The 13352-nt window shown below is 37.3% G+C and overlaps 1 protein-coding gene across 1 annotated transcript in view; it reads right to left on the bottom strand.

Moving 5' to 3' along the window:
- Positions 1-13222, bottom strand: part of TMEM182 (transmembrane protein 182) — an 83162-nt gene extending 69940 nt beyond the window's left edge. The window contains exon 1 of the mRNA XM_062208799.1: positions 13015-13222. Within this exon, the coding sequence (XP_062064783.1) occupies positions 13015-13104 (90 nt within the window). The 5' untranslated portion in view covers positions 13105-13222. The remainder of the gene's footprint in view (positions 1-13014) is intronic.
- Between the last annotated feature and the right edge of the window lie 130 nt (positions 13223-13352).

Here is a 13352-nt window from a genome sequence, read left to right as displayed (position 1 = left end):
CTTTTCTGTAACAGAATCAGTTTTATGTGAACTATGAATATAATCACAAATGCTATTGTACACACATTTATGAAAAAAATTTATTTGAAAGGCAGAATGACACAAAAATAGAGGGAGAATCAGAGAGAGAGACGGGGATCTGCCATCTACAGGTTCATTCCTCAGATGGCCGCAGCAGCTGGAGCTGGGACAAGCCAAAGCCAGAGCTTGGATCAAAAGCAGAGAGCTGGATCAGAAAAGTGGGCAGCCAGGAAACGATCGGCCCCAATATGGGATGCTGGGGTTGACAGTGGAGGCTTTATCTCCTACATCATATTGCTGGCCCCACATTTATGAAAATTCATATTTCTAAAATATTTTCATAATAGATGGTGGCTCAAGGTTTTCTTTAAAGCATTTTCATTGAGATATCATTTAAATTCCATAAGATTAAGCTGATTAAGATGTGAGGATTTTTACTGTATTTATAAAGTTTTGTGGCAACCATCTAATTATAAAACATTTTCATTGCCTCAGTAAATACAGTCACCTAGCGGCTGGCATTCACTCCTCATTCTCACACCACCTCAGCCTCTGCCACCTGTCACCCTACCTTCCCTAGGGACGTGCTTATTCTAGCTCACATAAATGGAATTATTCAGTATATGACTAGCTGCTTCATCATGTTTCTGAATTCATTCATGTTGTAGTATGTGCTGTTCTTATTGTTGAATAACATTCTACTATATACACCTACTGCTTCAAATAGGCTGTAAATAATTATGAATATATTATGAAATTATCATGGATAATATTAATACTCATATCTAAAGCAAAAATGTGCTCATTCCATTTTTATGAAAAAGGTTTGGAATCTTCAGCTGTATATCAAAGTGAAATCATTAAAATCAAAAGAAGTTTTAATTTTTGAAAACTGTCTAAACATTAGGTACTAAACTAACTAAAATGCATGAATACAGTCCTTGGGAGGCAGAAATGATGGTTCAAGTAGCTGGGTCCCAGTCATCTACATGGGAGATTTGGATTTAGTTCCCTGCTGCTGGCTTCATCCTGGCCTGAAGCTAGCTTTTGTGAGTACTTGGGAAGTGAACCAGTGCATGGGAGCCCTGTCTGTCAGTCTGTCTCTTTCGTCTACTATCTCTCTTTCAAATTACTTAATTAATATTTCAAAAAAGAGAAATGTGGACACACACACAAGGAGAATACCACTTAATGGAACAAAAGGTTATAACTCGATAATGAAATGGGAAAAAATGTTTAAAGTATCTAAAAAGATATTTTTCCCAAGAAAATATGCAACTAACCAAAAAGCACATGAAAAAATGTTCAACATTATTAACCATCAGGGAAATGTAATCAAAACCACAGTGAGATTATACCTGATATCTGCTAGAATGCATTGTAATCTAATGACAGATAATAAAAATGTTATGGAGGATGTGAAGAAATTAGAACTCTCGTGCACTGTTGGTGGGAATACAAAACAGTATAGCCAACTGGGAAAACAGTTTGACAGTTCTTCAAAATTTTAAATGTAGGAATATCATATGATGTAGCAATTCCACTTCAAGAGAAAATAAACATAGATCCATACCAAAACTTGCACACAGATCTTTATTAGCTGTGTTATCTACAATTTCTAAAAATGAAAACCCAATGTCCATCAATTGATAAACTGATAAATAAAATGTGATATATATGTGTAGACATGTATATATATATATATTTGAATGTAATTCAATTATATGTAGGTTATCCAATGTGTATTTAATATATATGTGTGTATCTTATATAAATAATTGAATGTTATTCAGCATCCATGCTACAACCTGGATGAATTTTGAGAAAATCATAAGAGAAATAAGTCATTCATAAGGGGAAGATAGCATGTAATTCTATCTGTATGAAATATAAAGAAACAGAAAGCATGTTAGAGATTGCCTAGGGCTCAGAGGAACTGCGGGTTTAGAGAGTGGTGCCTAAATCATACAGGGTTTTTTTTTTTTTTTTTTGAGGAGTGATTAAAATATTCTAAAATCATGGTGATGGCTGCACAACTCTGTGAATATACTGAAAGCCATCAAACTGCATGTGTTAAATAGGTGAATTGTATAGAGTGTGAATTATATCTCAATAGTGCTGGTGGGGGAGGGAGAGAGAGAGAGAGAGAGAATCTGAAAAGACAAAGCAATCATTATAACCAAACCCAGATAAGATTCAGATATTGAAACTGTCATGCAATGACACTACCCTACCTATGATGAATATGTTAAAGACCATAATGGAAAAGCTAAGCAACATGCAAAGCCTGATAGATGTCAACAGCACAGAGATTGAAACTATAAGATAAAGTGAAATGCAAATGTGAAGAATTCAAACAAATTACATACATTCCCTTTGGCAGTTTCATCAACAGACTCAACACAGCCAGGAAGTCAGTGAATCTGAAGACGTATCAATAGAAATAACCTAAACTGAAATGCAAAAAGTAAAGAATGAGGGGGAAAAAAAAGAAAAGCAGAAAACACCATCCAAGATCTGTTGGACAATAGTAAATGGTCTAACATACAAGTAATTGGAGTTCCGGAATATTTGCCTACAGATGTACTGTATGAGAACTATTAAAGGGAGTCATTCTTTAAGAAGAAAGAATGTGAAATGTCTCAAAGACTTGGTTCTAAACAAAGCAATTAAAATTGTTCTTCTAATTTCTTAAAATCGGTGTTTAGATTATTGACTTCAGATCTGTTTTCTTTCTGATATGCACATTAAATGCTATAAATTTCCCAGTGAGCACCACTTTGGTTGCATCTTACATATTTTAATGAATTGTTTTCTTATTTTCATCTAGTTCCAAGTAGTTTTTACTTTCTCTTGAGATTTCTTTAAGTCATCTGTTTTTTAAAAACTGTATCACCTCATCTCCAGATATTTTCAGTTGCCTACCAATTTCTAGTTTAATTCCATTGCAGTTACAAAGCATATTTTATATTATATCTATCCTTTTAAATTTGCTAAAGTGGGTTTATGACTCTGAATGTGGTCTCTTTTGATGAATGTCAGTGTGAGTTTGAGGCAAACAGATATTCTGAAGATATTATATAAAGCATTTCACAAGTGTCAATTAGATGCAGTTGATTGATGGTGATATTCAGTTAACTGTATACCCATGATTTTCTGACTGCTAGATCTGTCAATTACTCAGGAAAGGGGGTATAATAGTGGATTTGTCAATGCCTCTTTGAAAATCTATCAGGTTTTGCCTCAAGTATTCTGATGCTCTGTTAGGTACATACACAAGAGGTTTATGTCTTCTTGGAAATTGACCTTTTTACTATTATACTATGCTGCTCTTTAGCCTTCACAGATTTTGCTGTTCTGAAATATATCTTGTCTGAAATTAATATAGTTAATCCTGCATTCTTTTGGTTTGTGTTAGAATGATAGATTATCTGCAACCCTTTACTCTTAATGTATGTCTTTATATAGAAAATGGGTTTTGTATAGACAACGTGTGGCTCGATCTTGCAGTTTTGTAAAATCTCATCTGATAGTCTATTTTATTTTATATTATTTTATTTTTGACAGGCAGAGTGGACAGAGAGAGAGAGACAGAGAGAAAAGTCTTCCTTTTCCGTTGGTTCACCCCCCCCCCCCAATGGCCACTGTGGCTGACACACTGTGCTGATCCGAAGGCAGGAGCCAGAAGCTTCTCCTGGTCTCCCATGCAGGTGCAGGGCCCAAGCACTTGGGCCATCCTCCACTGCACTCCTGGGCCACAGCAGAGAGCTGGACTAGAAGAAGAGCAACCGGGACAGAATTTGGCGCCCCAACCAGGACTAGTACCCAGGTGCTGGCACCACAGGCGGAGGATTAACCTATTGAGCCGAGGCGCTGGCCCTGATAGTCTATTTTAATTGGCATATTTAGACTACTCACATTGAAAGTGATTATTCATTTAGTTTAATGAATATTTATTATGTTTATGACTATTTTAGAATTTTTTATCTTTTGCTATATTTCTGCTTTTTCTGTTTTTTAATGCAATATATTAAAATTGCATTTTCTCTTCTCTTTTAGCATATCAGTTCCATTTAATTTTAAATTTTTCCACAAAATTTTTATTTGGCTTTCTGGGGGTTTACTCTTAAAAATATACTTATGAAATATATAAAAATATACCTTCACAAATATGTTAAGTCCACTTTCCAATAACATGATATATCTTCACAGGTATTTTCCTAACAGTGCATCACCAGTTGTTCCCTCCAGTCTCTGATACCACACAGCTGTTATTGATTATACTTAATCGTACAATATAATTGGCAAATGCATTGTTACTATTACTATTTTGAATAAACTATTATTGGGGCCTGTGCTGTGTCAACCCACTGCCTGCAGTGCCAGCATCCCATAAGGGTGCTGGTTCAAGCCCTGGCTGCTCCACTTCTGATACAGCTCTCTTCTATGGCCTGGAAAAGCAGTAGAAGATGGCCCAAGTCCTTGGGTCCCTGTACCCATGTGGGAGACCTGGAAGAAGCTCCTGGCTCCGGGCTTCAGATGGGCCCAGCTCCGGCTGCTGCAGCCGGAGTGGATGGAAGATCTCTCTGTCTCTCTCCCTAGCTCTGTAACTCTAACTTTCAAATAAATAAATCTTCAAAAAATAAACTATTATTTTAGATCAATTAACAATAAGAAAAATATTTTAATTGTATGTTTTTAAAAAAGATTTTATTTATTTGAAAGTCAGAGTTACAGAGAAAGGAGAGAGAGAGAGAGAGAGGAAGAGAGAGAGATCTTCCATCTGCTGTTTCACTACCCAGAGGGCTGGGGCCAGGCCAGGCTGAAGCCAGTAGCCAGGAGCTTCTTCTGGGTCTCCTATATGGGTGCAGGGGCCTAAGCACTTAGGCCATTTTCTGCTGCTTTTCCAGGCCATTAGCAGAGACCTGGATCAGAAGTGGAACAGCCAGGACTCAAACTGGTGTCTATATGGGATACTACAATGCAGGTGGAGGCCTCACCTGCTATGCCAGTTCTGACTCTGACATTTTCATTGATCTTTCTTCTAGTTCAATGATTGAGTCCAATCTACTGATAAGTCCTTCAAAGGCAACCATCATTTCTGTTAGTGTTCTTGATTTCACCATTTGATTTCCATTCTTTCTTAGGGTTTCTATCTCTCTGCTTACAATATCTCTGTGTTCTCATTTATTGCCTACTTCTCAGATAGAGTCCTTAGGATGTTAAGCACCATTATTCTAAACTTCATGTTTGATAATTCAAAGACCTGTGTCATGTATGACTGCTTTTTATGCTTGCTTTGTCTTTTCAGAGTGTACTTTCCTTTATCTTTTTAGCATGCATTGTATATTTTTTGATGTTGAAAGCCAGATATGAGATAGCAGGTAATAGGAGCTCAGATAACTATACTTTTAGTATGAGGCTTGATATTAATCTGCTAGGAGTTAGGCTGTGTTTACTCTTTTCATAGCAGGATATGCCATAGGTTTCAATTTCCTTTTGTTTCCTTGTTTATTTTTTCTCCCCTATTGGCATTGGGTTTCCATAGAACTTTCTTAAATAGAGTCCATGTCTGGCCTGTCTCTCAGGTATAATTTTCTATTATTATAGTGGAGCTCTATTGATATTTCCATCAGGTATTGAGGAGAGAAAATGTTGTATAATTTTATAAAAAAATTATAGTATTTTAGTGGATTTAAGTCCCTGAGTTGTCAAGAATTAAGTATAAGTTACTTGCAGCAAAAGCATTTCTGAGCCTTTTTGATCCCCATTTATGAGACAAAAGGTTTAGAGGAGGCTCAGGTTGTGGAACTTCCCTTTTCCAGATCAGATAAGATTCTAATACAGCATTTCCATTAGAGACTAAGCCACTGTTACGGAGAAGTCTCTGAGTATTTGAAAATGGTTAATTTCCCTATGTATGTATTTCTAAATAGTTGCTTTTCTTTCCTTCTGTTGAAAATTAGATATTTTCCCCTTACACCTAAATAAGAATATGATGGAGCTTCTAGGAGTAAAACTCACCAAAGTGGATGTATCCCTAAAGTCCAATCCCCAGATTTAAGTCTTATGCAATCCACACTCAGCTTCCAGAAATGGTCAAAATTACCATTTACGTTTTCCTACCAGTTACTAGTTCCAGCAGTTTCTCCTTCCCATAAGCTCATCTTGGCTATAATTCTGGCCCTGTGACCTCAATTTTCTGATGGATCAATGAAAAGTTGATTTTCAGCTTTCTCTTTTTTTCTTGTTGTGCTAAGAGTGGGAGTGGTAATTTTCAAACTCTTTGTATGTTGAAGCAGAAAACAAAAGTGCTCTCAAATTTTTACATGAATGGAATTATATAGCACGTATCCCTTTCCTTTTGGCTTTTTCACTCAGTGCAATTGTGTTGAGATTCAATCGTGTTGACATGAATTCCAAGGCCATGTTTTCCATTGCTAACTCAACTGTATGGATATACCACAGTTATTTATCCATTCACCTGTTGATAGACATATGAGATGCCAGCATTGCAGATGATGGCTTAACCCACTGTGTCACAGTGGCAGCCCCTGTTCATTACTTTTTAAAGCAGTAGGTAAATCTTCTCCCTGACGAGTGGGGAGAAATTACTTCATCTTTCAAGGTTATCAGCTGAAGAAGCATCATTAGAAATGACTAAAAAAAATCCAAATTTTGCTACCTGTGAGAGACTGTTGTGAAGTACATGAGGTCAACACACCCAAGGAAGACTATCTTGGTCGGCAAAGTTTTTGGTCCTATTTACTCCTGTTTCACGTTTCATGTTTTCAGAATGGTTGGACTTTAAAAATCATTTCTAATAGCACAAGTGAATACTATTGTACATTAACTATATTTTCTTTGTGTTCTGCAACTTTGCCTAGCTCAATTTCTTAGTTCTACAGTTTAAAGATTCCTTAGAATTTTCTATTTACATGATATTATGGCCTATGAATAAAGGCAGTTTTACTTATTCCTATCCAATATAAATGCCTTCTATAACTTTCCCTTGGCTATTTTATTCAGGTAGGGTAGTGATGGAGCTTACTCGAAGGTACTTTGTGGAGTATCTATGGAAATTGCTTGGAAATCCTTGCTGAAGGACTTCAGAAGTTGACTTGGAAACTGAAATATATATCCATGAAACTTTCAGCCTGGATAGATGCCACTGAAACTCACTGAAGGTTAGGGACCACTAGGCCCTGCACTCTTCTGGCTGTCATACTCCACAGAAGCAACATTGAAAAGCACACAATGCTGACAGTGAAGCCACTTCCTCAAGCAGTGTCCATTGGCACCATCTATTGACAAAGTTTAACATCACAGTCTCCAGCACATGTAAAATCTTTATAGGGTCCAGCTCCAGTGTCACAAAGCAAGGACCTGGTGAATGTTTTGGGAGATGAGAGCAAGCAATTAACAACTGGTATGATCCTCCATTTGGAAAATCGGCTTAAAAACTCATTTTCTACTCACATTTTAATTCCATGAAACAACTACACAACTCTATATTTCCACCTAATAAAATAAAACTGCCTCACCAGTTGTTGTACCAATTGCTAGACATATAAATTACTCCTCAAATTCAGTCATAGTCTCATTGGATAGTCTATGATCTAAACACCAAATTGTAGACTTAATCTCCAACTACTTATATGTAAAACTATAGTCAGCAGGAGCCAAAAAATGACTAATGTATATTAAAAAGTATATAAATATATAAACACATATTTATAAATATATATCAATATATAAATATATAATTAATAATAAGTATATAATGTATATAAAATGGTTAATGTATATAAATAAGCATTCATATATAATAAAGAGAAAATACACAAAGTTTTTATAGCCTCACTTCTGTAATGGGGTGTGAGGTCATACTTGGTATCTACGGCTTCTTATTTTGCTATATATTTCACATTTCACTTGTATTTGGTGAAAATACCAATATTAGGCAAAATTCAATGTTCTTCATTTCATGGAATGATACAAATCTGCATTTATGAAAGATAAGCTTCTTCAATAGTTCTTCATTTTTTTGTTGTTGTTAATTTTTGTAGTTTTCCAGAGTCTTCCTTAACTCAATTTCTTGCTGGTAACCAAATAAATTACCACAGCCAATAAAGTAAATTTCTTTCTTTTAGTGACTTCAGGAAGCCAAAATAGCCAAGTGGAGATCCTATCTTTTAATTCACTAGAATCTGTGTTATGCCTTCTGGTAGTTGCTCTGCTAACCCGGGTTCTCAGATCTCAAAACAAGCAGAGTTCAAAGTAGCCATGTTGGGAAGCAATTACTCTGTCTGTGGGTTATGAGGTATAATACTGAATGGAACCACGTACAACTTGTACCCCTTGATTGCAAAACCTATGTGCATGGGCTTTAGGAAAGATGGTGCCATAAATGATCTCTGATTCAAAGCACATATAACAGATGTTCTGGCCAACAATGGACTACATACATGATGGCAGTTTTATAAGATTATAATGATACTAAAGAATACTTGTCACTTAATGATGTCATAGCCATTGTAAAGTCATAGCACAACACATTATTCACATATTTGTGGTGATATCTGTGTAAACATAACTATTGTATTGCCAGTGTAATGCAAGTAAAGTATACACAGTCAGGTACAGTACATAACACTTGATAATAAACAACCGTGTTACTGCTATGTATTTACTATATTTTCATGACAATTTTGTAGTGTATTACCTCCATCTATACATTTCAAAAACTTTAAACAGAATGTCATGTTATGCTGACAACAGCTTCATAAATGTTTACTGCATCTTTAGAGTCAAGGGACCACATTGAGTGATTGACCTATAACATCTAGGTTTGGTTAAGTACATTCTTTTTTTTTTTTTTTTTTTTTTTTTGACAGGCAGAGTGGATAGTGAGAGAGAGAGACAGAGAGAAAGGTCTTCCTTTTTGCCGTTGGTTCACCCTCCAATGGCTGCTGCAGCCAGCGCATCATGCTGATCCAAAGCCAGGAGCCAGGTGCTTCTCCTGGTCTCCCATGCGGGTGCAGGGCCCAAGGACTTGGGCCATCCTCCACTGCCTTCCCGGGCCACAGCAGAGAGCTGGCCTGGAAGAGGGGCCACCGGGATAGAATCCGGCACCCCAACCGGGACTAGAACCCGGTGTGCTGGCGCCACAAGGCGGAGGATTAGCCTGTTAAGCCACGGCGCCGGCCGGTTAAGTACATTCTATGATGTTCTACAATAATGTAATCACCTACTGATAGATTTTAAGGAATATATGTCATTGTTAAGGGACATATGACTGTATATACTTTCAGACATAATTCCATAATTAGTAAGCCAGTAATCCATTCAGTTAGATCAGCATCTCTGAGGTGATCAGGAATGGATTAAGTTAATTCGGTAAGGATGAACCCATTGTTCCATGTTCTTTATAGTAAAGTGAGTACATTGTTCAGGAGCAATGTTGTGTGAAATGCCATAGTGATATACAGGTATTTTGTGACTCCTTTGATGATGGTGGTGTCACAAGAAGAAAATCTATACCCAGAATGTGTTTACTCCACTGAGGACAACTCATATACCTTCTGTAATGGAAGAGGTTTAACATAATCAACTTTCCAACAGGTTGCTAACTAGTTTCCTTTAAGGAATGGTGGCATACAGGAGCTCACTGTCAGTGTCTTCTGTTGGTAGACTGGGTACTAATTAACAGCATTAGTAATGGCAACACCCTGCTTTTAAGTCCATGAATAAACTCCCAACTTTGTCACCCCAGCTACTTTGTTCATAGACCTACTGAAAAAAGACTGATGATGGCGGTAACATTCAAAGAGCACATCGTTTTTTCTAGATTATTATTAAGATCCTCTTTCACAGCAGAAACCCATTGGTGGTTATTCACAAAGGACAAAAATATCTTCTATATCCTGAGCCTCTTTTCAGACATCCATCCACATATATCTTCTCCAGACTTACTTGTCACTATCTGTTCTATTCAGCCTGTTAGAAACTGTGCACAAATACTATATTTTTGAACACTCTTACTCTAGATGAACAAAAATGAATAACAAAAAATGCCACTTGAAATTCCAATCACTGGGAATATTTTCCTTTGCTACCATCCTTCAGAGTAATCCCTGGGTAGTTCAGTAGTCCTGCAACTGTCCATTTTTGGATGGCACCAGAATATCAAACTGACCTGTTTGTAAAACAGACTCAAGGTTTGTTTTTCATCCCTTGGTCAACTGATAAGGCAGTTGACATGAATAAAGGGAGAGAACACAATGTGGCAAGTTTCAGTGTGGAAAGCTTCTGAGGCCTTCAAGTTCATTCACTTGTGCATTCTATAATGCACATTGGATAATGCAATCTATATTAAGGTCCAGGTATAACCTAGAAATTTCCAAAGAATAAGAGACTGCTAAACAGGGCTCCAATTTGCTCTACTATCTCAAAGACCTGTGCTGAGATTCTTCTTCTACTGGGGCTTGTCAAAGGTGTGAGTGAGCCAGCATCTTTAGATGCCATAGATATTGTGAGGATCATTCACAAGGTCTGGTTAGTGAAACATCTTGCATTTCTCTGTGGACTTGCCACAGAACCTTCTGTTAACTATGTTCTCCACTAGAGAGACTGGCAACCTTCCAGGTAACATTCTAGTTGGCTTGAAGTAGTACACTCAAATGTGATATATGTTGCTTCCAACACCCAAAAAGGCTTGCCAAGTGCGGTGCCTTTTCTTTCATCATAGTTGGCAAGAGACTTCAGGACATGTCTTTACCCTTTTAGGGGATACATTTACAAGCTTCTGATCATTGATCTATCAGAAACTACAATATGAAGGGCCCTGAATTTTTGTGGGGTTTATCTCCCATCCTCTAGCTTTATGTCTTACTGGTTTATTTACAATACATATTATACCCTATATATCAGATGCAACCAGTATAAAGTTGTAGATAAGTAGACATATATAGTGTTTGTGGAATGTCAGGATGATCAAGATCTCTGTGAACAACATGGCAAGAGGCAAAAGAACTGACAGAGCTCTGAAGCAAAACTGTGAATGTTTCTGTTGACTCTGTGAAGTATAAGAAAATCTCTCTTTTCAAATTGTCTTTTCAAACTGGTGTGGGCAAAAAAACATTAACTAGACCAAAGATGCTTACCAAGTACCAGGGGCCATGTTGGTTTATTCTATTAAAGGTAGATTCAGCACAGCCCATACCTGATTATATTTATGATAGTAAATAACTATCATAAACATTCTCCACAATCTATATAATTTCTTCACAATCCAAACAGAATAGTTAAATGCAGATGTGATAGCTCGGAACACATTTGATCTTTTAAAACTTTTGATGGTGACATTCATCTCTCATGTCCCCGGAATAAAGTATTGCTTCTGTTTTACTGTCAGGAAGTTCTAGGGCCTTCCACTTAGCCTTTTCCACCATAATAGAGTCCACCCATGGGTTGGAGGGTTGATGTATTAATACTTCCAGAGACTAAGTATACTATTTCAATTTTGTATTAAGGAACTGAGGATACCTACTAATTACTTGGGCCCACTGTAGCCAGAATTGAGCTAAGACACCATCTATCACCTGACAAAGGTTCTGTGAGAAAAGAGTTAACATAGCAGACCTGATTATTATTCTTTGAAAGCTCTGTTTAAACATTGCTCCTTGGGCTAGTATCTGGAGCCTCAGATTTTTGAGAAGGTCTCACCACCCTAAGTTGTAGAGTGATTCACTGTTTGTACAAACAATGTGGTTTATTCTGAAAATGATTTCCTTTAAGGAGTTTAGAGTTTTAATAGGTGCTAAGTAGAAAGGGGCCTATATATTCAGCTAACAATAAAAATCCTGGGCACTAAGTCTATAGTGAGCTTCTCTGGTAGGCAATATTTCACACTTGTTTTACAACTCATTGCTAAAGGAATAACCATCCTGTGTGACTCCACCAGAAGACTCTTGGCATCTTAACACTTGTTTTTCTTCAGAGTTTTCCCCATGCAAATCACTTTGCTGATTTTGCTTTGTATCTTTTTCCTGTAATGCATTTAACCACAAGTATGATTATATGTGAACTCTCTCAGTGAATCATTGTATGTGGGTGGGGATGTCTTGGGTACCATCAATACAGTTCTACTTTGGTGGGACACAGTGGGCATTCTGAGATTCTAAGAACTAGTGTCAACTGAGAGCCAGTGTCTAAGAATCCCCCCAAAGATCTGGGTATTCCCTTTTCTACAATATACGGTCATTCTAGCAAACGGCTTCAGCTTCCTTAGGGAAGCTTGCAGAAAGCTTTACGGAATGGACTCATGTGAGTGCTACAGGCTCCTATCTCCAAGCTTTCCTGGGCTCCCCTTTAACCAGTGGGCTCCATTTCTGAATAGAATTATATCTAGTGTGTGGATGAAAGGCTATAGTACTCTTGATTTATGTCAAACAAGTCAGGATTTGACACACCAGATCTAGAGTTTCTTCTAGTATATAGCTTAAGCAATATTCTATGAGACTTTCTATTTCATTCCTAGATATCACAATCAATTAATCATAGTCAAAGATCCTTGTAGGCCAAGGCATTTTGACTACTGGTACTTCCCCTACTGCCCCTTATAGTAAATGTGTCCATCTTGTCTTTGGACTTTAATTGCTGTTTCTTTGCCTCTAATAATCTGGGGATCTCATCCTCAGTTAAATCAGATAGTGCATCTCAGTGGTGGTATCCAATCTACAGTGAACTAATTAAACTATTAGAGATGCCTCCAGCTGTATAAGTTAACATGTTACATTTGGGATTTCTAGTAAATTCACCCACGAGTGACTTCTAATTTACTATATATCTTCCCTCCTTGCTCTAACACCCTTAGAAACTGCCCCCGCCCCATTAGTTTCTAAAGTTTCTACTGGTTATATACTAGCAGAGTCTTTCAATTTAGATTTGTAAGCTATTTCCTTCCAGGACCCAATGGTGACTTCACCTTACCTGTGCATCTAGTAGCCACAGTGGGTGATTCTGATATAACTTGAGGATCATGAATACCACCTTCACAGCCTCTCTCCCAGATAAATTCATCAGGAAATTTCCTCAGAGACAAGGGCAATTACTTCTGTGATGAGGCTCAGGGTGACCTGGGGTTCAATCATTTTTGTGGTATTGGTGTGCTGCACTGGGTTAAGCTGTCGCCTGCAATGCCAGCATCTCACATTGAAGCATCGGTTGGAATTCCTGCTGCTCCACATTAGTACATCATATGAGATTCCAGTAGATGGCAGAATTCAGCAGACTGCACAGTTGAGATTTTGAATAAAAGCTCAGGGAAG

Source organism: Lepus europaeus, chromosome 13 (genome assembly GCF_033115175.1).
Source record: "Lepus europaeus isolate LE1 chromosome 13, mLepTim1.pri, whole genome shotgun sequence".
In the NCBI taxonomy this organism is placed as follows: domain Eukaryota; kingdom Metazoa; phylum Chordata; class Mammalia; order Lagomorpha; family Leporidae; genus Lepus; species Lepus europaeus.
This window is presented reverse-complemented; position numbering and strand designations above follow the sequence as displayed.